We start from the raw sequence: 27,497 nt of genomic DNA, 5'->3' as shown, positions 1-27,497 counted from the left end.
AAACAGAAAGGATCTGCATGGTTAATAATGAGAAAATGGCCAACCCCTCCCCCCAATATGATGAACATTTCTGGAACTGACACAGGAAACAATACCAAAATTAAACTTTTCCAGCTGCCCATCTCTGTCAGGTACAGGAGATATTTTTTTGTCCCTGGCGAACTTACAACTGAAATTTCCACCTGAGGCAATAAAAGAGGCAGCAGTGGGATTTGAACCCTACCTTTCCTGGTTCTCAGCTGCTGCTCTAACCATTAGATACAGATAATACATATTCCAAATATTTAGTAATAAGAATAAACTAGAAGCCAGCAGATCTGACTTGATAGAAAAATCACTTTACGGTTGCCAGTAAGCACAGGTTTTCAGTTTCAGAGCCGCTGACTGAACTATTCACATGGCCAACAGGAAGATACTGGTCTTGGAGCCAAGAATGTCCAGAATATTGCAAACACTGTTCTGTTTAATATGTTGCATTATGTTGATGTTTTTGGCACATAACTCCCTTGAGTGTATTCAACGTGCATCCATACCATCAGTAACGGAGTTACGGGGGCACCAGAGTGACACAGTGAAGCTGGCCATACTCAAAGTGCAGTAGTCACTTTACTGCCGATACCCCCCCCCCCCCCCCACACACACACCATCACACCCCGCCACCTTTTAGCCTCCCCAAACATAGGAATCACCGACCGCCTATGGCATTCCTCAACCTATCGCTACAATCTCCTCCTCTCTCCAATCAGTGCACCTCCACCTATCTCCTACAACCTCTCCCTCCTCCCAACCAGTGCACCATATCCACCTTCCGTGTGGAGGGGTGGGGGTGCCTCTACCTTATTCAGGCTACTGTTGCTTTCACTTTCTGTGCAGTTATGTGACAAAACAAGTAGTTAAATCACAGAATGTTCTTTATTTATAGAAACTGGTATCGAGCAAGGTCAGGTGCCCTGAGCTGGCTGGACCCACATCCTGGGCTCAGGTACAGCAGAAAGACATACGGAGGAAGATGCTGGTGGGAATCTCCGCTATAATTCCTGGACAGAAAGGCCTCAAGACCAGCAGGTAATCCAGGAGCCCAACCTGTAGAAGCCAGTCAGCACAAGCTTCAAGTTCAGTGTCATAAATCCTTATTCCACAACGTCATAACTCATTTGCAGAAGAAAATTACAAAGTAAAGTCCACCTGCTTCGTTCAACAAGACACAGCCCACTGGCTTGTTTGCAGGTCTCTCAGCTCTTCTCACTCTGTTTCAAGGAGGGTCCATCTTGTAAGAAGGATTTACTAGAACCTGGTCCCTTTGAGTGATCAGCTGTCACTCGTCAGCTACTCATCAGCTGTCCTGCTGTTCAGGGGTTCCTTTTCCTCATCTTTCTTCCTCAGAGTTTGGCTCAGTACAGCATTTTTTTTCATGAGGAGAAACAGAGGCCACAGCATTCCATGCAAATCTCCAGGCAGTCCGCAGACTCACAGCAAGCGTCCACAATGCCACAGTCAAGGTCACAGGGCAGATCACAGTCGGCACACTCCCCTGAGCTACAGCAGCACAAGCAGGACTCATCTGAGGTGCAAGATCCACAGGTGACGCAGTCCAGGACAATATTACACAGCGCCAGGAACTCACAGAAGAGACAGGTCAGGATGCAGTGAACACAGCAATCTGGGTGAAGGAGTCGAGTGGGGGTGAGGGGAAGGGGAAGGGGAAGGGAGAAGAAAATCAGAGCAAAGATGAGAGAAGAAAATCAAAGGCAAGAGAGAAAGGGGGGAGGAGAAGAAAACCAAAAATGAGAGAAGAAAGGGAGAGGAAAAATAAAGGAAACAGAGGGCCAAGGAGAGAGAGATAAACAGAAGGAAGATAAAGACAAACAAGAAAATTAAAAACAGCCAGAGGAAGTGAGGGAAATGAGAGAGAAGAGACAGAGAAATGCAAAACAGCAAAGACAAAAAGGACAGAGGCAATGAGACAGGAGAAAGGGAAGAGCAAAGAAAAAGAGAGTTAATAAAAAATGTACATTAAGGAAAAAATTAACAGGTGTAAGTTAAACACTTATTATGAGGAAAATGTCATGTGGCAAGTTTTCATTGCTCAGATCTCATCAGGGATAAATCATCCCTTATCACCTAAAACAACCCATGGACATGGTGCAGTCAGCTTTCATTAGAGATGGTGCGACATTCCTGAGACAAGATCATTAGTTAATAGTGTCACTGGAGATATGACATCATTCAGGAAGAGAAATCACTGGAAGGTGATGGGACAGTGGGATGTCAATGAGGGAACGCTGAAACATTATTAGGGGATGATGTAATGTTTGAAGTAGGGTTGAGATACTGAGGAAAAAAAACACATTACATGATGATGTCATTGAGAAAGAGGTGACATGTGACATCATTCAGACAGTGATGAAATATCACTGGGAGGCTGAGTGTAATAGGACAGGGAAATCGTTGGAAGGTTAGATGTGACATCATCGGAAGGCTGAGTGTAATAGGACAGGGAAATCGTTGGAAGGTTAGATGTGACATCATCGGAAGGCTGAGTGTAATAGGACAGGATTATCGTTGGAGGGTTAGATGTGACGTCATCAGAAGGCTGAGTGTAATAGGACAGGGATATCGTTGGAGGGTTAGATGTGACATCATCGAAAGGCTGAGTGTAATAGGACAGGATTATCGTTGGAGGGTTAGATGTGACGTCATCGGAAGGCTGAGTGTAATAGGACAGGGATATCGTTGGAGGGTTAGATGTGACGTCATCGGAAGGCTGAGTGTAATAGGACAGGGATATCGTTGGAGGGTTAGATGTGACGTCATCGGAAGGCTGAGTGTAATAGGACAGGGATATCATTGGAGGGTTAGATGTGACATCATCGGAGGGTTGAGTGTAATAGGACAGAATATCGTTGGAGGGTTAGATGTGACATCATCGGAAGACTGAGTGTAACAGGACACATATCATTGGAGGGTTGAGTGTGATGAGACAGTACACAATGTCTGTTTTTAAGGGCTGGAATGTGTGACATACCTTGCTGGACTTCTTTGGGAATCTGAGAGGAGCTTGATTTGGAGCTGGTCTTGCTTCTCTTGCTGCCGTGACTGTTGATGGATGGATGTGGCTGCAGCTTTCTAAGAGGTTTCTGAGAGTTACTGATTGAGATGAGATTAGAGGACAAGATGTCATTGTTTGTTCCACTCTTCATCTTTTGCACTTTCGGTGATGGGTTACTGGTTTTCTGCTCCAGAAGTGAATGGTCTGTACTGTTGCTGAGGCTCAGCGGGGGTGACCTGGTCTGTGGCTGACCTGCGGGGAAGAAGAGGCAGTGGTATTAAGAGAACAAAACTCCAGGAACTGTAACTTGGTGCTTCTATACATCGCTGTCCTCCTCACTTCTCACAGCTACCTGGTGCCACAGAGATCTAGGAATGTGGAGCTCGCTATGCAGTGACAACATCCGAGTTTAGTACTGTAGAAACATACAACACCACACTAGACCACAAATCATCAGCAACTTGACCAGATTATTTCTCACTCGTGGAGACAAAATCCAGAGCTGCCAAGTTACTCAGTTCCTGGAAAGAGATTTTAGGTCAGTCCTGAATTTCTGACAACCCCCATCCTGATGCATTATGGAACCACCAGCACCGATTCCAATGGGTAGAATCAGGGACTACATTTATTTATTTTGATTTATTTACTGCCTTTTTGAAGAGATTCACCCAAGGCGGTGTTCAGAAAGAATAAGCCAGACTTAGGCAACATCAGTAAAACTATTCGTAACAACACAAATCATAGCACAGTAATATCAACACAATAAGGCATCTTAACAGAGAGCAAAGGGTGTAAGCAGAGGTGGAGCATATAGACGGAAAAGACAGAGTAACAGGAGTCCGATAGAAATAAGGGTGAGTAATGCAAGGAAAATTTGCACATGAAGTCAAAAAAGGTGCAGGAAAATGATCTCAGCAAGAGTAAGAGAAGATAAGTGAGTCCTGTTACAGGATGTGCAGTCGGTGTTAGTTCTCCTGTGTGTGACTAGCTAGTTAGTTGCTTTTTCCATTCAAGGCTTAGGAGAAGAGCCAGGCTTTTGCCTGCTTCCTGAAGTAGAGATAATCTGGTGTTAAGTGAAGCCTTTCCAGAGTGTGGTGGCTCCTCCAGATAAGGTGTCACATTGCATGATTTCCTTTGGAGAGGGTGTGGTTAGGGATATTACTGGGAAGGATCTTGGTGACCTTGGAGATCCTGTTCCTTAAAAGAAAATGGGCCAGATCAGAGAGAGTTCTAACTTTAGCCAGAAATGGTGTGATGTGGTCACTAACCTTCTGTTAGTCTTACTGTGACATTCTGAATTAATTGGGGCTGGTGCAAATCCTTTGTAGTCAGACCAGTGTAGAGCAGTGACGAACCTAGGTCGGCTGCCACCTGGGGCGGATCACCAATGCGCACCCCCCCCCCCCCCCGGTGCAGCACGACACCCCCCTAGCGCAATGGCCCCTCCCCCCAGGTGCATTTTTAGCTGCTGGGAGCAGCCGCGCAGCTCTCGGCTCCGCTGGCTCCCTGCTCCCCCTGCCCCGGAAGAGGAAGTAACCTGTTCCGGGGCAGATGGAGCAGGGAACCAGCAGAGCCGACATGCGCGTGGCTACTCACTGCACTGCACCCCCCCCCCCCAAGCAGTGTGCACCCAGGGCGGATTGCCCCCACTGCCCCACCCTTGGTACGCCACTGGTGTAAAGTATATTACAATAATCCAGCCTTGATGTTATCATGGCATAATCCACTGTGACGAGACTTGCTTTCTCCATGGATGGAGAGAGAGAGAGAGAGAGCACACTTGTCGCAGATGACAAAGGCAGCTGTTGAAGGTTGCTTCGATTTGGGGACAGTCTAGCTGTACCCCAAGATTCCTGACCTGTGATTTAAGGGGAAGTTCAGAATTTTGGTGTCAGCTATGTGATTGGAACTTGTTTTACTTGGATTTAGACAAAGTTTGCCATTTTTAGCCCATTCTGAAATTGTTGTTGACATGTAGCCAGTTTATTCAGGGTTGTACTACTACTACTACTTAACATTTCTAGAGCGCTACTAGGGTTACGCAGCGCTGTACAATTTAACAAAGAGAGACAGTCTCTGCTCAAAGAGCTTACAATCTAATAGACAAAAAAAAAGGCAAGTCCAGCTCAATGGGTATGAGTAGCTTCATGTCATCGATGTAGAACTGAGCATCCATTGACCAAATCTGCTCAGCTAGTGGGTTAAGGTGGATATTACACAAAATATGCAAAAGTATTGATCCTTGCAGTATCCCACAGGTCAGCACCCAGGTTGCTGATGAGTTGCTGCTGAAGAATATGGACTGTTGCCTTTCTGAGAGACATGAACTGAACCAGGCAAATACTGAGCCACTGATACCTGTTTCTGTTACTTGTGCTAGCATGATATTGTGGTCCACAGTGGAAAGGCTAAAGCAGCTAGGGCTCTTCAGCTTGGAGAAAAGACAGCTAAGGGGAGATAAGATACAGGTCTATAAAATAATGAGTGGCGTGGAACCAGTAGACGTGAATCACTTTTTTACTCTTCAGAAAAACACTAGGAATAGGGGGCACACAACGAATCTACAAAGTAGTAAATTTAAAACGAATCAGAGAAAATATTTTTTCACTCAACATGTAATTAAACTCTGGAATTTGTTGCCAGAGAATGTGGTAAAAGCAGTTAGCTTTAGTGGGGTTTAAAAAAGGTTTGGATAACTTCCTAAAAGAAAATCCATAGGCCATTATTAAGATGGACTTGGGGAAAATCCACTGCGTATTTCTGGGATAAGCAGCATAAAATGTATTGTACTGTTTTGGGATCTTACCAGGTACATGTAACCTGGATTGGCCACTGTTGGAAAGAGGATGCTGGGCTTGATGGACCTTCGGTCTGTCCCAGTATGTCAATACTTATGTTCTTAGGTAAAAAGATGTTGAGAAGTCCAGCAGTACTGAGACAAATCCCGTGTCTCGGTTTCTGGGAAGATGGTCTAGTAGGGCTACAAGGACTGTCTCCATTCCATATCCAGATTGACATGGATCTAGCCAGTTTCTCTCTTCTAGCCAATCACTGAGCTGAATACAGACCATTTGCTCTATAAGTTTTCCTAGAAATGGGATGCTAGATACTGGCTAGTAACTTTTGAGCTTCTCCTGGTCAAGGTTGTTCCTCTTTAAGTAAAGGATCCACCACTGCCCTTTTTAATGCTATTGTTGGTTGCCCAAGAGAGGAGGTCATGATTTTGTGGCCCCTTCTATGAGGTCCCTACTCACCTGCTGCACTATCTTTCATAGAAAGGGGGGGGGTCGAGCGAGCAGGTGATTGGTTGAAGACTCATCAGGAGTTTATCAAGGCCCTTCTCTGTTATCGGGTTAAAAAATTAATACAGAGGGCAAGTTTGTTCGCTCCTGGCCAACTGACAGAAGACTGGGCAAAACTGCCTGTAGATCCTGGTGAATTTTGTTTAATTTTGTTGGCAAAGTCACTGCAGTTCAGTTGTGGCCGGACAGGCTGGTTCTGCTCTGGGGGTTGCAGGAGGCTCTTTACGATGTTGAACAGCTGCTTGGTTGAATTTGCAGCTTGTTCAATGCATTGAGAGAAATAGTGGGTTTGGGCTGCTGTTAAGGCTTGATGGTACTTTATCATGTGTTTTCTACAGTTTAGCCTGTCCATCTCCTTTCCAGTTTCCATCCTTGGCGCTTAAGGGTCCAAAGTTCTGGAGAGAACCAAGGTGAGCATTTGTGAGTGGAGCATATGACTTTTTAAGTGGTGCCGCTTTCTCTAGGGTCTTAGCTAAATGTATATTTCAAACAGCAACCTGTTCTGACACTAGTCAGAAGAGATAGTCCAAGGCTTCTAAGAAATTCCAAAGTAATTTGGTTTTGTAAGTTAAAAACTAGGAGTAGCCAAAAAGTCATAAGTACTGCCACACTGGGACTGACCAAAGGTCCATCAAGACATGAATCCTGTTTCCAACAGTGGCCAATCCAGGTCACAAATGCCTGGCAAGATCCCAGAAAAGCTCAATACATTTTATGATGCTTATCCCAGAAATACGCAGTGGATTTTCCCCAAGTCCATCTTAATAATGGCCTATGGATTTTCTTTTAGGAAGTTATCCAAACCTTTCTTAAACCCCACTAAGCTAACTGCTTTTACCCCATTCCCTGGCAACAAATTCCAGAGTTTAATTACACGTTGAGTGAAGAAAACTTTTCTCCGATTCGTTTTAAATTTACTACTTTGTAGCTTCATCGCATGTCCCCTAGTCCTAGTATTTTTGGAAAGGGTAAACAAACGGGTAACTTGGCATCTCTGGAAATGGGAGAGCGGAGAGCAGATCTGCCCATATGTGAGCCTGGATACAACAAAGTTTCATCAGTAGGAGAAGAGAATGTAAAGGTGAAAGCTGAATTACAGGGTTTTTTTTAAAAGTTTTATTTTGAGTGTTTGGTAGGATAGTGCTGGATATAAACTTTTTCAATAAATAAACTCATTTTTATTTTGGTCTTAGGAGGAGAAAGATTTGCCCTCCACAAATCATCGAGATAGAAAGAACAACCTCAGTCCCCGTAACAGAGAGAAAGAACTTAGCCTAATATGAATTCCTCTGAAACAAGGCTTCTCCTCTTGTGTGATGGAAAGGGTTAATGCAGCTCCTTTCTGCTGGTTTAAAAGTGGCTTTTCATTTTGCCAAAAGCTGAATTCTTTTCTCCTGGTCTCCCTTCAGTAAACAAGTGATGAGTGAGCAGAAAGCCTGCAGGAGGGCAGAGCCCCAGAAAGAACACTGGCCCCATTATACTGGACAGTGGGGTGAGGGGAGGGGGTGGAGGGCTAAGAGAGAGCCTGAACGCTGGGTATGAACAAGAGTCAAGACTGCAAAAATCAAAGGATAACCAACAAACAAAATATTTCTGTCTCAAAGCAGCCAGTACTGGGAAACAAAACTAATAGTGAAAAGTAACCAGGACCCACCTCTGCCAGAAGAGTTGCGGGTCTTGTAGGTAAAGGTTTAATTAGGATTACGCATCACCATGAGAGTGGAGAAAAATCTAATGCACAGAAAACAGGAGAATATGCTGCAGAGTACTGGTCATGGGCACTGGCAGGGCTGAATGTGTGTGTGTGGGGGGGGGGGGGGGGGGGGTCTGTGTATAGACACAGCCGGGGGCACTAAAGACCTGTCATGAAACTTGTCTGTAATACCTGAAGATTGTAAGTTGGCCAATGTAATGCCGATTTTTAAAAAGGATTCCAGGGATGATCCTGGAAATTACAGACCGGCAAGCTTGATGTCAGTGCTGGGCAAAATAGTGGAAACTATTATAAAGAATAAAATTACAGAACACTTAGACAAACATGGTTTAACGGGACAGAATCAGCATGGGTTCAGCCAAGGGAAGTCTTGCCTTACCAATTAGCTTCATTTCTTTGAAGGCGTGAATAAACGTGTGGATAAAGGTGAGCCGGTTGATGTAATGTATCTGGATTTTCAGAAAGCTTTTGACAAAGTTCCTCATGAGAGACTCTGAGAAAATTAAAAAGTCATGGGATAGGAAGTAATGTCATTCTGTGGATTAGGAATTGGTTATTGGGCAGAAAACAGCGGGTAGGATAAAACGGCCATTTTTCTTAATGGAGGAGGGTGAATAGTGGAGTGCCACAGGGATCTGTACTGTGACCAGCGCTATTTAACATATTTATAAATGATCTGGAAATCGGAACGATGTGTGAGGTGATTAAATATGCAGAGGACACAAAATTATTCAAAGTTGTCAAAACACATACGTACTGTAACAAAAAAATTGCATGAAAACCTTAGGAAACTGGAAGACTGAGCAGATGAAATTTAATATGGACAAATGCAAAGTGATAAAAAAGAAAAACAAAAGGCACTGATCAGCCTACTGAGATACGAACAAAGTAAAAGCAGATCACATACAAAATACCAAAACAAGTGGTAACTGTTTATATTGGATGTTTCACTGTGCGCGCAGCAATCCGTTGAGACCCACGAGCTCACGTTTCCAAGAGTCTTTTTAAAGACTATTGTGCGACTTCTGAGGAATTTTTCTTCAACATCTTCAAATTTTACCCCACATCAGAGGTCAGTGACTTCCTTATATTACCACAAATGTTATTCATCATCATCTCTCATCAAGAGACTCTGTAACATTTTTATTCAACATTTTTTATTTAACATCAGATATTTCCTAATAACCTGATGCACCAGTTTGAAGACTGATTTCATTATTTCCCAACAATTTCCTGCACAAGAGACTCCTGATGCCTAACAGCCAAAACACAATGTTGTGTCGAGTCTTCACATCTTTAATAAAGTCTTTTTTAAGGTACATCTTCCTGTCTCCTGGCATCCTTGGTCGCTCTCCCACTTCCTTTGCATAACTGTTTAATAAACCACTTCTTTTTATTCACTTGTTTTTGGTATTTTGTATGTGATCTGCTTTTACTTTGTTCGCAAATGCAAAGTGATGCACATTGGGAAGAATAATCCAAATCATATTTACCTGATGCTAGGGTTCACCATAGGAGTACAGCACTCAAGTCATTGTACTTCTGAGAAGTTCCGAACGAATAGGACATTTCTCTGGTAAGTGAACACTATTTTGCTTTGTGAACTTAGAGATTGGGGTTTAAAGGAGGAATTGTAGGATAGGCAAAATAAAAATATAAAAAGCAAATTTTATCAACTAATCTCCATGGTCTTCTCAACTTAGCTTTAAAAACTTTGTACCACAGCATTAACAGATAGAATCTAGCAGGCACTGCAGGATCTAGTTTGAAATGTCTATATGCGAATGCCAGGAGCCTAAGAAATAAGATGGGAGAGTTAGAATATATTGCACTAAATGAAAAATTAGATATAATAAGCATCTCTGAGTCCTGGTGGAAGGAGGATAACCAGTGGGACACTGTCATACCGGGGTACAAATTTTATCGTAGTGATAGGGTGGATCGAATTGGTGGAGGGGTAGCATTGTATATTAACGAGAGCCTTGAATCAAATAGATTGAAAATTCTGCAGGAAACAAAACACTTCTTGGAATCACTGTGGATTGAAATTCCATGTGTAAATGGGAAAAGGATAATGATAGGAGTGTACTACCGTCCGCCTGGCCAGGATGAACAGACGGATGCAGAAATGTTAAAGGAAATTAGGGACGCAAACAAACTGGGCAACACAACAATAATGGGTGATTTCAATTACCCCGATACTGACTGGGTAAATGTAACATCGGGGCACACTAGGGAGGTAAAATTCGTTGATGAAATCAAGGACAGCTTTATGGAGCAGCTGGTACAGGAGCCGACAAGAGAAGGAAAAATTCTACACCTAGTCCTTAGTGGAGCACATGATCTGGTGCACGAGGTAATGGTGATGGGGCTGCTTGATAACAGTGATCATAATATGATCGGATTTGATATTAGCTTTGAAGTAAGTATACATAGGAAATCAAATACGTTAGTGTTTAACTTGAAAAAAGGAGACTATGATAAAATGAGAAGAACGGTGAGAAAAAAACTTAGAGGAGCGTCTGAGGGGGTCAAAAATTTACATCAGGCTTGGATTCTGTTCAAAAACACCATCCTGGAAGCCCAGGCCAAATATATTCCGTGTATTAAAAAAGGAGGACGCATCCCTTAACACATTCCATGTACATTGCAATTTGGAATAATCCAAAATTTAAAATTAACAATTCTTGTATTAATTGGGCTATTTGGAAAAAGGCTGGCATTTGGTCCCTCAATGATGTCATAAAAGATCATTCTTGGCTTCCCTTTTCCCAATTACGTACAAAATATGGTCTCACAAGTTCTCAATATTATAAATGGATTCAACTCAAACATTGTATAACTAACACCTTAGATATAAGTAAATTAACTACTGAGTATCTCACCTGCTGGCAACATTGTAAGTCTTTTATGTCTTCCAAAAAAGTCGCACCTGGCACTAAAATATTCAGGTATAGAAAACTCAAAATGCCTGGCGTTTTTTCATTTCTCTGCTTTTAATATGTACTTTCTGAGCCTCCTTTTCTGTCAGTCCAAATGACTCACTCATAGACTGTTTACTTTCAATAGACTTGAAAACGTGAGTAGTGTTACGTTTGCCCTGGACAGCAGGTTTCCTTCCAAAGTGTCTCTTATTCTGCACTAGTAAAAAAAGGCCCATTTCTGGAGCCAATGAAACGGGTGCTAGCAAGGCTTTCCTATGGCCCCCACCCCCACCCGTCGTCGATGTTGGTGCATTGCTCCGCCCTCAACGTCATAACGTTTGACGCGAGGGCGGGGCCCAGAGACTGTGATTTTTGAGGCTTCAGAGCTTCGAACATACGAACCTTGGCTTCAGTGACGTCAGAAGCCAATAGAACGTTGAGGGTGAGTTTTATATATATAGATTATTACAGATTTCTTTCCAAAGTGTCTCTTATTCTACTGTATTACAGCTTCTTTTTCAAGTGTCTGTTACCTACATTATTGCTTTTTTTTTTCATCTAGGTTGCCAGTGCTTTGCTCTTTTTTATTTTCTTTTTTTGGGTCATAAGAACATAAGTACATGCCATACTGGGACAGACTGAAGGTCCATCAAGCCCAGTATCCTGTTTCCAACAGTGGTCAATCTAGGTCACAAGATCCCAAAACAGTACAGTACATTTTATGCTGCTTATCCTAAAAATAAGCAGTGGATTTTCCCAAGTCCATCTTAATAATAGTTTATGGACTTTTCTTTTAGGAAGGTATCCAAACCTTTTTTAAACCCCGCTAAGCTAACTGCTTTTACTACATTTTCTGTCAATGAATTCCAGAGTTTAATTACATGTTGAGTGAAGAAATATTTTCTTTGATTTGTTTTAAATTTGCTACTTTGTAGCTTCATTGCGTGCCCCCTAATCCTAGTATTTTTGGAAAGAGTAAACAAGCAATTCACGTCTACCCGTTCCACTCCACTCAGTATTTTATGTATCATATCTGCCCTCAGATGCCTCTTCTTCAGGCTGAAGAGCCCTAGCCGCTTTAGCCTTTCCTCATAGGGAAGTCGTCCCATCCCTTTCATCATTTTTGTTGCCCTTCTCTGTATCTTTTCTAATTCCACTATATCTTTTTTGAGATGCGGTGACCAGAACTGCCCACAGTATTCGAGGTATGGTCGTGCCATGGAGCGATAGAAAGGCATTATAACATCCTCATTTTTGTTTTCCATTCCTTTTCTAATAGTACCTAACATTCTATTTGCTTTGTTGGGTTTGCTTTCCATTTTCTGAAGGAAATCACCTAATGTACCTAAATGCAACTCACTTTGGCCTACTGAGACAGTGTGAGCCCAGCTGAAATCCCTTTTGGCTTTCACTGAACTCATAAGCAGAATGAGTTAAGGGCTACGTTGCAGATTACAGGAGTGGCCTAGTGGTTAGGGTGGTGGACTTTGGTCCTGGGGAATTGAGGAACTAAGTTCAATTCCCAGCACAGGCAGCTCCTTGTGACTCTGGGCAAGTCACTTAACCCTCCATTGCCTGCCGCATTGAGCCTGCCATGAGTGGGAAAGTGCGGGGTACAAATGTAACAAAAATAAATAAAAAAATAAAATTCTCAGCACTTATACAAGCGGAACTCAGCCATCTCGCAGCATTGCTAAAAATGCCAGTTATGCTACCAGGAGCACCTGTGTATATATCTTATCTCTTGGAGGAGTAGGCAGGGAGTAAGATACTCACTAGTTACGGCTCCCAGATTTGCTAGAAGCTCTCCATGTGCTGCACTGCTGTGGGGTTCGAGTGCTTCCACCTTACGCAGGCCTTCCTCTTCCTCTCTCTGACAGTCCGAACTGTGTGTTACTGGCACTGGCATTGAATTTTGTAGGCAAAAAGCACTTTGACTTTTCCTTTTATCTGAAAGATCAAACAAACATTCGAGGTTTAGACAAATCTCACGAGTGCTTTGTTCTCAAACTCTTGGGCTCATCAGTTAGAAACTGTTCCTAATGATCATTTCTACTTTTAAAGAAGGTAACACAGGACACTGTCTGCCTCCGTTTGACTGTCAAGCGTAACAGAGAGTGAGAGAGAAACAGGCTTCAGGTCTAGTTTTAAATAGCTTTGCAGGAAAGGTGAACTAGTCAAAGGGCCCAATATTGAAAAAAGCTCAGCTCCTAGATTTGTGCCATATTTTCAGTTAAACTTAGGAGCATCCACTTTCAACTGAAAATTCATCTTAATTTAGGGGCGGGCAATGGTCAGTGTTTTGTTGTTCAAACTGCCGCCGGTGTTATTCCCAGGCCATGAATATCTGGCTTTGTGAGCCAACATCTCTTCTGCAATTAAGTGCCATATTCTACTACTACTACTAATCATTTCTAAAGCGCTACTAGACGTACGCAGCGCTGTACACTTGAACATGAAGAGACAGTCCCTGCTCGACAGAGCTTACAATCTAATCAAGACAGACAAACAGGACAAATAAGGGATAAGGACAAAGAGTAGCAAGATTCTGGAATCCCAAAGCGTAGCAACATTCCGGAATCCCAAAGAGTAGCAAGATTCCGGAATCTGAAAGAGTAGCAAGATTCTGTGCGGAATCCTAAAGAGTAGCAACATTCCGGAACCCAAAGAATAGCAAGATTCCGGAATCCTAAAGACTACTACTACTACTACTTATCATTTCTAAAGCGCTACTAGACGTACGCAGCGCTGTACACTTGAACATGAAGAGACAGTTCCTGCTCGACAGAGCTTACAATCTAATTAGGACAGACAAACAGGACAAACAAGAGATAAGGGAATATTCAGCAGTTAACTGCATAAAAGAAAGGACTGCGTTTCATGTGCTCCGATTTGGCCATTAACTTAGGTGGTTAAGCATTGAATATCAGTGCTTAACCGTAGAAGTGCCAACTGAACCCCTGGACCACCCAGAAAATAGCTGGCTTTCCCTTTAGTCATCTGTGGAGACTTTAGTGGCATTGATTGGTTAAGTAAATGAAAAATAGGAAAAAACCACTGAATAAATCAAATGGTGTGAAACACAAAATAACTAGTTTTGTTATTCTGTACTAAGCAGTTAAGTGCCCCGAAGAAGCGATTGCTGGTGACGTTTCTTTGAATATCAACTCCTAGGGGAGTGTAAGTTAGGCTGCATGTCGCTGGGAGTGGAGCTAGAGTTTCTCCTACCTTTGCGTTTTTTCAGCGAGAAGTTAAGTCGCATGCCAGAAGCAGGGGGGCTAAGCAAGCTGTACCACCACCAACGATGTCTCCGATGCAACAGAAGCTCAATCGATTGCAGCCAGACCCTGCCACTGAGTGTTGGAGGAAGTCCCACACTGGGGTTGGCTGAGAGAGCGCCTAACTCCTTAGGGAATAAGGACACTGTGGTGTCCTCTCCACCGATTGCCAACTCTACCCCGAGTCTGATGGCAGACCGAGGTGAGGCCGTGGGCTTTCACCCAGCTGAGGTTGCAGGGGTTGAAGCCCGTGGCGGCCGGGTCAAGCCCCTGACTGAACCAGACTTGGTGAAGAACTTTGCAGCTGGAAAGGAATTTACCCCCTCAGAGCAAGGTGATTTGGTCTCTCCTTCTCTCACCTGCATGCTATATGGTCTCTCAAAACATCCCCCCTCTCCCGCATATCTTTTAAATAGCAGATTTTCACTGGCAGTGAACAGCAACTAATACACTCGTGTTGGCCCCACAGCCTTCCACTGACACAACTTCCTGTTTCTGCAAAGGCAGGAACACGTCAGAGGGAAGGCGGTGGGGCTGTATCAGCTGCTGCAGGTGAAGATCTGCTATTTACAAGGTGTGTAGGAGGGACAGTTGTTGGGAGTTTTCAACTGGTGAAAGCCACATCATAGGTGAGCTGCTACTGGGTGGGCCTGAGCCCACCCAAGCCCACCCTTGGCTACGCCACTGCCTCAGAGGTGACACTGAATGTTCTTTGGAAGGTGATTAGAGAAATCTGCACACGAAATTACAATTCTCATGAGTAAAGTGGAGCAGTTATCTCAGTCAGTTGGAGCTGCTTTTACACCGATTCTCGGTGCGGCAAATGTGAGAAAGCCCATTCAATTCCGATGGGCTCCCTCTCATTTGCCATGCAGGAATCACTAGCATGGTTTTGTAAAAGAAGCCCTTGTTTGGAGAAGGTATCACCTACATAACAAGAGGTGAAGTCTCTTAAGGAAACTAACCAGAAATTTTTTCATCGAAAATTAGAAGTGGAGAATTATAATAGACGTTTAAATCTTAGAGTTTTCCAAGAGCTGTTAGGATTTCCCCTATGGACTTATTTCAAAAGTTTCTTTGGAAAAACTGAAGGTTCCCTCAGAAGCTATTCCCCCATTTAACTACATTTATTATATACCTGCTATAATTAAAAATCCTACTGGGGAAATTGGAGGCAATTTCAGGATCCAGTACAAGAAAATGGATTACACATTTCTGCTATATTAGAGAGGTGTGGTAGCCGTGTTAGTCCACTGCTATATTAGAAGAATTTTTGTCAGATGTATCGGATAGAGCAACATTGCTGGTCTCCTTCATTTTTGAGCATGATTTAAATGCCGTTATGAGATTATATTTTAAGAACGCTGGTCTTTTGTTTTGTTGACAGAAAATTTGGCTATATCCTGATGTGACAAATTCAACTCAGGAGCGAAGAGAGGAGTTCTTGGTAATGAGGGAAGACACTAAACATTTAGGTGCAACATATCTTTTGGGATATCCTTGCAAATGTGTTGTTAAATATTTGCTCCTGAACATCTCGGATCGATATCCAGTATATGACCATCTAGTTAGCTGGCATTGTATATTAAGGCAGGATGATAACTGGTTAAGCCTTTCTCTTCAAATGTATTTCTTCTTTTGATATCTCTGTTTAGTTTTCTTTGCCTGTCCCCCCCCCCCCCCCCCCCCCCCCCAGTTTGGAGTCTAAGGAAGAATTTATATTGCCTATAAATATTATACAGGTAGTTGTCCATTTTATATTTTCTTGGGTGATTCAAGTCTGTACTTGTGAGAGTTGAAAATAAATAAATACAAATATCAACTCCTAGGCTTATAAACTGAGAACTGCCACTAATTTGCCCAGATTTATAATATTTGAGCCTAGTGCTGAAAAGCTATAAAGGTTTTTCCCCCAACCTAAATCTGTCCCATCAACCAGCCACTTTCTATGCTCCTAAATGTAGGAGTTTAGTGAAATTTTCAGAGGTAAATTATGCACTCGGCCCTAGTAAATTTTCAGAGGCCAATTTAGGAGCTGAAATCCTTTGACTATTGGGCTCATAGGGTCAGATTCAGTAGATGACGTGGTTCAATGTGATTCTATAATGAGCACTCAAAGATCAGCGCCCAGGATTTACGCCTGCTCAAACCAGGTTATCATTCTCAGTGCTCAATCTGGATTTTATTTGTTTGTTTATTCATTCATTCATTCATACTTGTATCCCACAAAAATAAGATTCAGTTCAATGTGACTTACATTTAACATTTGCTACAGATTACATTGATTTAATTAAATTTACAAGATTTTATGATGCAGTGGCGTAGCTATGTGGGGCCATGGGGGCCTGGACCCCTCAAATTTCCTCTGGGCCCCTGATTTTGCTGGTGGGGGTCCCCAACCCCCGCCAGCTGAAGCCTTGTCCATCACCGGACTGCGTTGCCTGCTCTGCTCTTCCTTCCCTATAAGGAAAGGCTAAAGCAGCTAGGGCTCTTCAGCTTAGAGAAAAGACGGCTGAGGGGAGATATGATTAAGGTCTATAAAACAATGAGTGGAGTGGAACAGACAGACGTGAATTGTTTGTTTACTCATTACAAAAATACTAGGAGGCACGCAATGAAGCTACAAAGTAGTAAATTTAAATCAAATTGGAGAAAATATTTCTTCACTCAATGTGTAATTAAACTCTGGAATTCGTCGACAGAGAATGTAGTAAAAGCAGTTAGCTTAGTGGGGTTTAAAAAAGGTTTGGATAGCTTCCTAAATGAAAAGTCCATAAGCCATTATTAAGATGGACTTGGGGAAAATGCACTGTTTATTTCTGGGATAAGCAGCATAAAGTGTATTGTTTTGGGATCTTTCCAGGTACTTGAGACCTGGATTGGCCACTGTCGGAAACTGGATGCTGGGCTTGAGGGACCTTCGGTCTGTTCCAGTATAACAATACTTATGTACCATACCTAGAACGCAGAGGATACTGCATAGGTGTGATAGCGTATTTGAGTGAGGATATTTTGAGGTGAAAGTGGGCTGCAGTGAAGGGAAGCCAGTTTGGCACAAGGGGAGGAGTGAAGGTGAGTTGATGTGAAGGGGGCTGGGGTACTTGTGTGTTGAGGTGATATGAGTATTGGCTGTTCAGTTTGGAGAAGACATGGCTGAGGGGGGATATGATAGGACTCTACAAAAACACAATCTCCCCGATATTCAGAACAGCTGCCCAATGATTAAATAGCGCTTAACTGGCTATCTGCCGATAACCAGCAGGGGAATAACCGGCTTTCCCCTGATGAATATCCCAGTTAGCGGCTAGCCGATAACTGGTTATATCACCGAATATATCCAGCTATCCACCTATTTCTATAAGCAGGTTTAGCAGCCATATTTAGGATATCTTTGGCCAGCTAGGTCTTCATATTGACTTAGCCGGTTATCTTTAAACTGGCCAAAAGTAAACTGGACATTGAATGCCGGTCACTGGAGACGGCCCAGTATTGAACATCACCGATCGCAGGAGTTAGTTAGCCTGTAACTCCCGTGGTCTGAATATCAGCCCCAATGAGTTTAGCTACCCATTTGTTTGTCCTACCTCTGTACCACACATCTTGTCCCCATCCGTATTCTATCCTTGGCCCCTCAGATATATGGTAAGTTGTATTGTAGTAAAGCATTCGCATCACATCAATGTTATTTGAATGTTCTACCGTGTGCTTATTAGATGTTTCATTTGTATTATGCTGACATCGTATTATATCTCTGGTATTTGAATTTCAGTGATGTTAAATGTGGATGTTTTTGATCCTGTTTCATGTTAGTCCTATTATTAGGTTCTAATTTGCTGTTCTCAAGTTTACCTTGCCCCAACTTGTCACTTGACATTTCACCCATTAGATTGTAAGCTCTTATGAGCAGGGACTGTCCTTTTTGTTAAACTGTACAGCGCTGCGTAACCCTAGTAGTGCTCTAGAAATGTTAAGTAGTAGTAGTAATGTTGTTAACAAAATTTAACTGTACCTGCTGTAACTACCTTGGGTGAATCTCTTCATAAAGCTGGTTAATAAATCCCAATAAATAGATAAATGAATAAAACACAGCAGCCTGTTTATTGTGCTGTGTGAAGAAATACGATAGGGTTTCCACTTTGTGCTTCCCATCGGGAATACGGGACTTCAGGCACCACTATATATGAAGGAGTTTCTCCCACCATCGTTGGGTGGTCTGGGTAGGACATCTCGGAATCTTTATCAATTTCAGAGGTCAGGTATAGGAAACTATTTCAACTCTCTATTCTATTCCAAATTGATGAGATATGGAACTCCTCAGGATGTCAAAACTATAGCGACAACTGAAAACATTCTCCAACTCCAGGCTCCGCTCATTCTGCCTCGCCTCACCCTATGCTTGGAACAACCTTCCTGAGCCCTTACGCCAAGCCCCCTCCCTACCCATATTCAAGCCTTTGCTGAAAGCCCACCTCTTCAGTGCTGCTTTCGGCACCTAACTCTTACCGTTCAGGAAATCCAGACTGCCCCAATTTGACGGCCCCTATCGGACTGACTGTTCACTTGTCCTTTAGATTGTAAGCTCTTTGAGCAGGGATTGTCTTTCTATGTTAAATTGTACAGCGCTGCGTAACCCTTGCAGCGCTTTAGAAATGTTAAGTAGTAGTAGTAAGGGTTTCAGAAGTCTTTTTTTAGAAGATTTTATTCTTGAAGTTTGTATTATGTTGATATTGTAATTCCTAGTGATAACTAGTCATCCTTTTGTTAATCCGCAGTGAACGTCAAGGTATCTAGCGGAATATAAGCTTTACTATTCTATTGTAAATTTGAATTGCTTATTTACTCTTTCAAAAAGTACAGAGACTAGGGACATGCCATGAAGTTACAAAGTAACACTTCTACAACAAGTAGGAGGAAATAGTTTTTTTACTCAGTGCATAGTTTATTTTATTTGTTACATTTGTATCCCACATTTTCCCACCTATTTGCAGGCTCAATGTGGCTTACATAGTACCGTAAAGGCGTTCGCCAAGTCCGGTAAAGAAACAAATACAGGCAGTATTGTGGTTGAATAAAGGTACATGTGTTTCAGTTACAATGGGTATCAAGGACAGGAAAGATTACATAGTAACATAGTAGATGACGGCAGAAAAAGACCTGCACGGTCCATCCAGTCTGCCCAAGAAGATAAATTCATATGTGCTACTTTTTTATTTGTACTGTCCTCTTCAGTGCACAGACCCTATAAGTCTGCCCAGCACTATCCCTGCCTCCTAACTACCAGTCCCGCCTTCCACCACTAGCTCTGGCACAGACCGTATAAGTCTGCCCAGCACTAGTCCCGCCTCCCAACCACCAGCCCCAGCACAGACCCTATAAGTCTGGCCAGCCCTATCCCCACCTCCCAACCACCTACCCCGCCTCCCAACCACCAGCTCTGGCACAGACCCTATAAGTCTGGCCAGCCCTATCCCCGCCTCCCAACCACCAACCCCGCCTCCCACCACCAGCTCTGGCACAGACCGTATAAGTCTGCCCAGCACTAGTCCCGCCTCCCAACCACCAGCCCTGCCTCCCATCACCGGCTCTGGCACAGACCGTATAAGTCTGCCCAGCACTATCCCTGCCTCCCACCACCGGCTCTAGTGTCTATTACGAGCGTTGGTTAAGCTAAAGCAGTTAGCATAGCTGGGTTTAAAAAAGGTTTGGATAAATTCCTGCAAAGTCCATGAACCATTATTAAGGTAAACACAGGGAAATCAATCCACTGCTTATCCCTGGGATCAGGTAGTATGGAATCTTTTACTCCTTGAGCTTCTTCCAGGTACTTGTGACATGGACTGGCCACTGCTGGAAGCAGGATACTGGGCTACACGGACCTTCGGTTTGGCCCGGCTTGGCTATTATGTTCTTACGCAAGCATGCCAGAATGCAGTTGTGTGACATTAATGTGAGTTGGTGTGACAGTGATGTCATGAAAGTGTGCCGAGACAGATTGAAGGTGGGGTGCGGGTGAAGGTGGCTTGGTATAAAGAATGAAGGTTTGTTGACGTAAGGCCATGCTGAAGTGTGTGTATGAGTGAAGGTGCGTTGGGGTGAAAGTGTGTGCGTTTCTGAATGTGAACAATGCTGTACTTTCTACCCCTTCCATTCTATCCAGAAGCAAGAGTTTACAAATCATGAAGTGGATTTGCAGCACTGGAGTGGAATCACAGTTTAAATTAAGCAAATTATACACTAGAGAGAGCTCACTCAACAATGAGACTGTCTACCACAAGAGATCTTCAGAAAGGGTGGGAGTCGAAGAAAGAAGAGAATTACTGGAGAGACGAACTGAGGGGGGTGTTTAGTTTGTCTATGGAGCAGGACACATGGTGGGTAAAACCAGTGACTCAGCCCCTGCAGAAGTGATGCAAAGATTAGTTACTCAGATCCTGCAATGAAAAGCTACTGAACAAACCCAGGCCACAGGGCCTGGAACAATACAAAGTTAAAGGTTTCATTTAGTCTGATCTAACTGTTTAGAGCAGTGAATCCCTATTGAACTTGGTTGTTATGGGATGTGTTAAGTTCTTATCACGAGGCTCACAAGATTGTCACCAGGGAATGCACTAGGATGAGCTGAAACATCACCACTGGGCATTCTGGACAATCAATGAGGGGGGGGGGCTGCCACCTGTTCTACTTCACTAGCCCCTACCCCCAGGGAAAAATAGAAGGATGGCCTAAAACATGGCCAAAGCTACAGAGGAATGGGGTGGGGGTGGGGCAGCATGGCAGGCCCTAGAGGGATGCAGGTCTCAGGTCTGAGAGGAAACTGGCTGCATCTCCTGAAGGGAAAGGGAAATGGGACTTGATATACCGCCTTTCTGTGGTATTTTGCAACTACATTCAAAGCAGTTTACATATATTCAGGTACTTATTTTGCACCTTGGGCAATGGAGGGTTAAGTGACTTGCCCAGAGTCACAAGGAGCTGCAGTGGGAATTGAACCCAGTTCCCCAGAATCAGAGTCCACTGCACTAACCACTAGCACCTTCTATGCACTGGTGAGGCCCATGCAGTGTTACTCCCACCAGTGACCAGTAGACACCCCCCCCCCCCCCACTACACTGTCTAAGGTCACCCCTGGGGGAGGAAGGGAATGTGGGAGGGTAGAAGAGAGCAGGCAGAGGAAGGAAGGAATTGTAAAGATTCAAAAGCCCAGACAAGCATCTCCTGTATTTTATCGCTGGTAAACCAGTGAGGGGAAGGAATGCAATCATTCTTTTCTCTTCCAAGGAGTGGTACAGCCAGGACCAAAACCAATCGGAGGATACACTGCACCTGGGAAGCCAACCCCATTGAGTGATCAGAAGCTCAGCTCTGGTTACAATGCTTTTCTGAGGGTTTGCATTCAAGCATTTAGATCTGAGAGATTCAGGACCCCCCCCCCCCCCAAATACTTCTTCAGGGACTAATTCCAGGAAAACCTGGGGGGAAAGACTTCATTGGGCTTCAATATAACATCGGAAGACCATCCTCACAAGCAAGAGACAGAAAGCTTTGTCAGGAGTGACTGCCAGCCACTGGCACCTCTGGGCAGCAGATAGGACCTGAAAATAGGGAACTCAAGCTTACCTGTGGCAGGGGCTGAAGGCTGGCACTGCTCCAGCTGGGGGAGTCCATTGGGAAAATCAGGCGCAATGGGACAGTCCCCCTTCACTTCGGACATCTGACAAGCACCTTCAGGGTGTGAAGAGAGGACAGAGAGGGAGAGTAAGGCAAGAGAAATGGTGATGGGGGTGGGGGGGGGGGAGAGACATTGCAAATTAGAGACTGTGGTCTCTAGAGGAGAGAATGATGAAAAAAACCAAACTCACATGAAACATTTTACAAGAATTCCAATAAAGATCATTTCTGCCAACACACACAGAAAACATCTAAGCAGTAAGCAAGTACTGAACAGTTTCTCCGAGTCACTAGATTAAAAAATAAAGTTTCATCATAACCGTGTTTGCGCGGTACACATTATACAGATGAACAATGAACATTAAGGATAAGCGCGCAATGCGATTTACACGTTCAACCCTTACTTTTCTTCCGGATTAAACGAGTTCTCCCCGTTGCATCGTCTTCCTGCCTCTTCCACGTTGCAAAACCTCGTCTCCTTGAAAGTTCTTGCAAAAATGAGCTATAGAAGGAAAGCAAAGTTTCTGCTCCCAGTTTCTCCACCTTCTCAGTCTGCGCCTCCCTCCTCCTTCCCAAATCTGGCTCTGCCTCCAGACTTTTTGCACAGGAAATTACATCCTCGGTACATCGGTCGCTTCCTTCAAGTCAAAGGTATTTATTGCAACCGGTCGGTGTGTGAAACCTTTAAGAAGTGAGTAAAGCAGAGCAGCTGCTATTGTGAGCGCTGCTTTCTGCTTCCCAAAACTTTCTGGACCATTCTGTTTTCCAGGTTCATGAATCTCTGAAAAATAATTCTCCAAATCAAATATTTGCACTTTGATTGTGAAGAGTAAAAGTAGCCAAACGCTTTCGAAGGAGGGTGGGGTAATTTCAGCACCCAAAAGGCAACAATTTGAATTTGCACAGTTTTGAGGGGGAGGGAGGAGGGTCCATGAGAAGCTGCCAAGGGGTACATAAGTATTGCCATACTGGGACAGACCGAAGGTCCATCAAGCCCAGCATCCTGTTTCCAACAGTGGCCAATCCAGGTCACAAGTACCTGGCAAGATCCCAAAAAAGTACAAAACATTTTATACTGCTAATCCCAGAAATAGTGGGTTTCCCCCCTCCATTTAATAATGATCTATGGACTTTTCCTTTAGAAAGCCGTCCAAGCCTTTTTTAAACTGTGCTAAGCTAACCGCTTTTACCACATTCTCTGGCAACGAATTCCAGAGTTTAATTACACGTTGATTGAAGAAAGATTTTCTCCGATTCGTTTTAAATTTACTACATTGTAGCTTCATCGCATGCCCCCTAGTCCTAGTATTTTTGGAAAGTGTGAACAGACGCTTCACATCTACCCGTTCAACTCCACTCATTATTTTATAGATCTCTATCATATCTCCCCTCAGCCGCCTTTTCTCCAAGCTGAAGAGCCCTAACCTTCTCAGCCTTTCCTCATAGGGTGGATGCAAGGCTAGTATTTAATTTATTTAAAACTTGTACAGTATATACCTTAAATCGCAAACAGTTCTGTGCTGTTTACTGTATAGTTTGAAATGAGATATGATAGAGGTCTATAAAATAATGAGTGGAGTTGAACAGGTAGATGTGAAGCATCTGTTTACACTTTCCAAAAATACTATGACTAGGGGGCATGCGGTGAAGCTACAATGTAGTAAATTTAAAACGAATTGGAGAAAAATGTTCTTCACTCAACGTGTAATTAAACTCTGGAATTCGTTGCCAGAGAATGTGGTAAAAGCGGTTAGCTTAGCACAGTTTAAAAAAGGTTTGGACGGCTTCCTAAAGGAAAAGTCCATAGATCATTATTAAATGGAGGGGGGAAACCCACTATTTCTGGGATTAGCAGTATAAAATGTTTTGTACTTTTTTGGGATCTTGCCAGGTACTTGTGACCTGGATTGGCCACTGTTGGAAACAGGATGCTGGGCTTGATGGACCTTTGGTCTGTCCCAGTATGGCAATACTTATGTACCCCTTGGCAGCTTCTCATGGACCCTCCTCCCTCCCCCTCAAAACTGTGCAAATTCAAATGGTTGCCTTTTGGGTGCTGAAATTACCCCACCCTCCTTCGAAAGCGTTTGGCTACTTTTACTCTTCACAATCAAAGTGCAACATTTCAGTCTTGTGCCTCTTTAATTTTTAGGCCCCCCTGAGATGGTTAAACTTAACAATGAAGATCATCTGTACATCATTTCTTCCAGAAGAATTCTGTCAGAATAATCCTGCTTTTAAATATTAAACATTAGGAGTTTGATTTTAGAACAAGACATCCATGGACGAATTCCAAAAAGCAGCAAAGGCGCTTAAGCGCCCTCACGGAAGGCTCCTAGATCCAGCTCCAGTACAGCACAAAAGTTGACCAAAAGGGGCCGCTTGTAGCCGGTCTAATGCGCAAAGGGATTTTGTGTGCCTTTAACCATGTGCTGTAGCAGCTACTGAGAATCCTATGCAAATGTATTACAAGGAGCTCATTAGTATTATAATGAGCATTCCATGCAATGCACAGAAAAGAGCTTCTACCTTTAATGTGGTAGATTTTACGGCAGGTCAGGAGCTGTCGGGGAAGAGTCCTCATCCAAGCTGGCAACTCTGGGGCTGACCCCCCTGTACAGTTCCCTTTTCCCTTCAGCCTCTGCCTCCCATTTAGCCCCCTGGCCTGATGCAGGGAGCCCTCCCCTCCTTCTAGTGCTCTGCTGACCACAGTCGCGAAGGGGGGGGGGGGCGGAGAGCAAACCCCGGAGCCCTGCTATTTTTCTAAGCAAGAGCTCTGAGTTTTTGTCCTGAAGATGAAGGCAAGCTTGTTTTGAATGCAGGAGGTATCTCCCCCATCCCCCTCAATCCAATACTGAAAACAACTGATCCTGTACTGCAGATGTGCTAGGTGCTTCCAAAGGCCGATGCATTAAGGTCGCTGTTAAAATTCCATGCATCTCATTTGCGCATCGATCACTGTTTGCAACTCGTGGCTGCTGTATTTAATGGTGACCTTAGTGCATCAGCCCCTCAGATTTGCAGCTGATTCAGGTAAAAAAGTGTCTGCATAGTCTCCGCATTTTTAAAAAAATGCACATGCAAACTGGAACCCCCTTCCACTGACTGTGCACCAGAAACACCTACCTGCAGCCATGGGAAAGTAGGTGCAGTTTCTGTGGATGTGCAGTTGCAATCCTACAGCAATTTTGGGGGGACCTTGCCAGGTATTTGTGACCTGGATTGGCCACTGTTGGAAACAGGATGCTGGGCTTGATGGACCTTCCGCCTGTCCCAGTATGGCAGTACTTATGTACAGCGTTTGCCTGTAAAACAGTGGAAAAAGCTCTAAAAACTTACCCCGTCTACATGTCCTTATTGATTTTGATTGTTTTGAATTGTGTCTTGTACTCGGCTGACATTGATATCGTTTAGATCATGTGGATTAAATACATTTTATTAAATAAATAGGACTCTACAAAAGCCATTAATCCCAGGAACAGTTAGCGCTGGTAGTTCTTTGTGTCTGTCATGACCTAATATGTGTTTTGGGCTTTGATTTTGGCTGCAGCTGCTCATTTTAACCCCTCAGCCACCATATATTTTTTTAAATATTCCACATCAAAATCAAAAGCTCATAAAGAGTTACAAACCCCAGATAAGACATTAAAATCCACAAAAATGAAAAGTGCTAACTTTGCAAATATTTCATTACATCAACCATACAAGCACCAGCCCGCCCCAAACCCCACATTAATAAATTCAATACCAACAAAAATTTACCAATCCAGTCCCTCTTACACCGAATTGGAAGGCAAAGGGAATTCCAAAGGTTTGGACAAGTTGCTGGAGGAAAAGTCCATAGTCCGCTTTTGAGACAGACATGGGGGAAGCCACTGCTTGCCCTGGGATTGATAGCATGGAATGTTGCTACTAATTGGGATTCCGGAATCTTGCTATTCTTTGGGGTTCCACATGGAATGTTGCTACTAACTGGGATTCCGGAATTTTGTTATTGTTTGGGATTCTGTAATGTTGCTACTCTTTGGGATTCTGTCAGGTACTTGTGACCTGGATTGGCCACGGTTGGAAACAGGATACTGGGCTTGATGGGCCTTTGGTCTGATACAGTAGGGCTATTCTTATTGTTTCTGTTAGGAGGGGATTCGGGGTAGTTAGGAAGTTTTTGAGGGGTCTGTGAAGGGGTGGGTTATATTCAAAACTGTATTTGTCAGTGCTCCAGAGCTCGCTTTATTTGAAATGCTGTTTTGTGGATTTCAGTGCTGCTCTGTATGTCTTTATTGTTGCTTATGATGACAAAAAAGATATTTCTATATTAAAAACAATAGCAAATACTTATGACTGCCTAGGTGTGGATTTCTTTTTTTTTTTTTTTTTTACAGCTTCCCGGATGCTCTTCCAGCACAAACTACTCCTGAGTTGCCACAGGAAAATAAGGGCAAGTTTCCAGCCAAGGGTTTTTGTGAGCTGCCCGATCCTTTCCATGGCGGTGACCAGGGTGCGTGGTTTTCACCTCCGTCAGGGACTAGGGAGCAGTGAGTGTTGTACCTGTCACTGTCAGGTCTACTGGAGGGACTGGCCTGTGCTAGATTTTGCAAAATTATGGAATTGTACCAGAGCACAATCATCCGCCCACCTGCTGCGAAGCTCGCCTGCTGCCCGCAAGGAGGTTTAATAAACATTCAGAGTTTTTATTAAACCTCCTTGGCTGCCCGGAACAAAACCTTCAAAGGGGTATAATCTTGCTTTTTCCTCCTCTTCGGACCGCTGCCTTATTGCATTACTACTAACCGTATGTTGCAGAAGCCGGCACGTTTCTAGAACTGAGATTCAATACAAATGTGCTGAAAACTGTGAGAACACACAAGACAAGATCAGGAAGGAAATATTTAAGGATGCAGCTGATAGTTTGTTTAGGATTCACCAATATGGCGACTGCGCAGGGGCAACGGCTTCAATGTTTTAACGTCATGTCATCTCCTGTCAAAAAACCCTCCTTGGCATACAGTACATCTGCGGCAGGCCTCTTTCAATTGAGTGGAGGAGTGGCCTAGTGGTTAGGGTGGCGGACTTTGGTCCTGAGGAACTGAGTTCGATTCCCACTTCAGGCACAGGCAGCTCCTTGTGACTCTGGGCAAGTCACTTAACCCTCCATTGCCCCATGTAAGCCGCATTGAGCCTGCCATGAGTGGGAAAGCGCGGGGTACAAATGTAACAAAAAAAAAAGAGAGGTCTGGAACGAGGGAGTGCAGGATGAAGGTGAAAGGGGATAGACTCGGGAGTAACGAGGAAATGCTTCACGGAAAGGATTATGAATCCATGGAACAGTGACTCGATGGAGGTGGTGAAGACACAAGTACAAGGAATCTGTAACAGGGAGAGGAAGGGAAGGTAGATGGCACCGGATAAGCCAAATGGTCTCTGCTTTAAATATAGACACCTACAAAGTGTATCATTATTATATTTAATACCTATGTACTATACCTAGATCTTGGTGCATTTCATGGGAAAGGCAGGTGCAGTTTTCAAAGCCATTCCTCGGGGTACATTTACTTGGAAAAG

The 27,497-nt window shown here is 43.7% G+C and overlaps 1 protein-coding gene across 2 annotated transcripts; it reads right to left on the bottom strand.

Annotated features, from left to right (window-relative positions):
• Positions 1–935: 935 nt before the first annotated feature.
• Positions 936–22,678, bottom strand: MDFI (MyoD family inhibitor). 2 transcript variants are annotated; one of them, XM_030220774.1, is made up of 5 exons: positions 22,340–22,678; positions 21,885–21,989; positions 12,766–12,939; positions 3,026–3,301; positions 936–1,660 (listed from the first exon to the last, which is right to left on the bottom strand). In XM_030220774.1, the coding sequence occupies exons 2-5, from the start codon at positions 21,976–21,978 to the stop codon at positions 1,410–1,412; spliced, it is 795 nt and encodes a 264-aa protein (XP_030076634.1). In that variant the 5' UTR covers positions 21,979–21,989; positions 22,340–22,678; the 3' UTR covers positions 936–1,409. The 2 variants fall into 2 exon arrangements, with proteins under 2 accessions (XP_030076634.1, XP_030076635.1); XM_030220775.1 differs by lacking the exon at positions 21,885–21,989.
• Positions 22,679–27,497: the final 4,819 nt, after the last annotated feature.

Source organism: Microcaecilia unicolor, chromosome 12 (genome assembly GCF_901765095.1).
Source record: "Microcaecilia unicolor chromosome 12, aMicUni1.1, whole genome shotgun sequence".
Lineage (NCBI taxonomy): Eukaryota > Metazoa > Chordata > Amphibia > Gymnophiona > Siphonopidae > Microcaecilia > Microcaecilia unicolor.
Note: the sequence above shows the minus strand (reverse complement) of the source record. Positions and strands in the feature narration are given on the sequence as shown.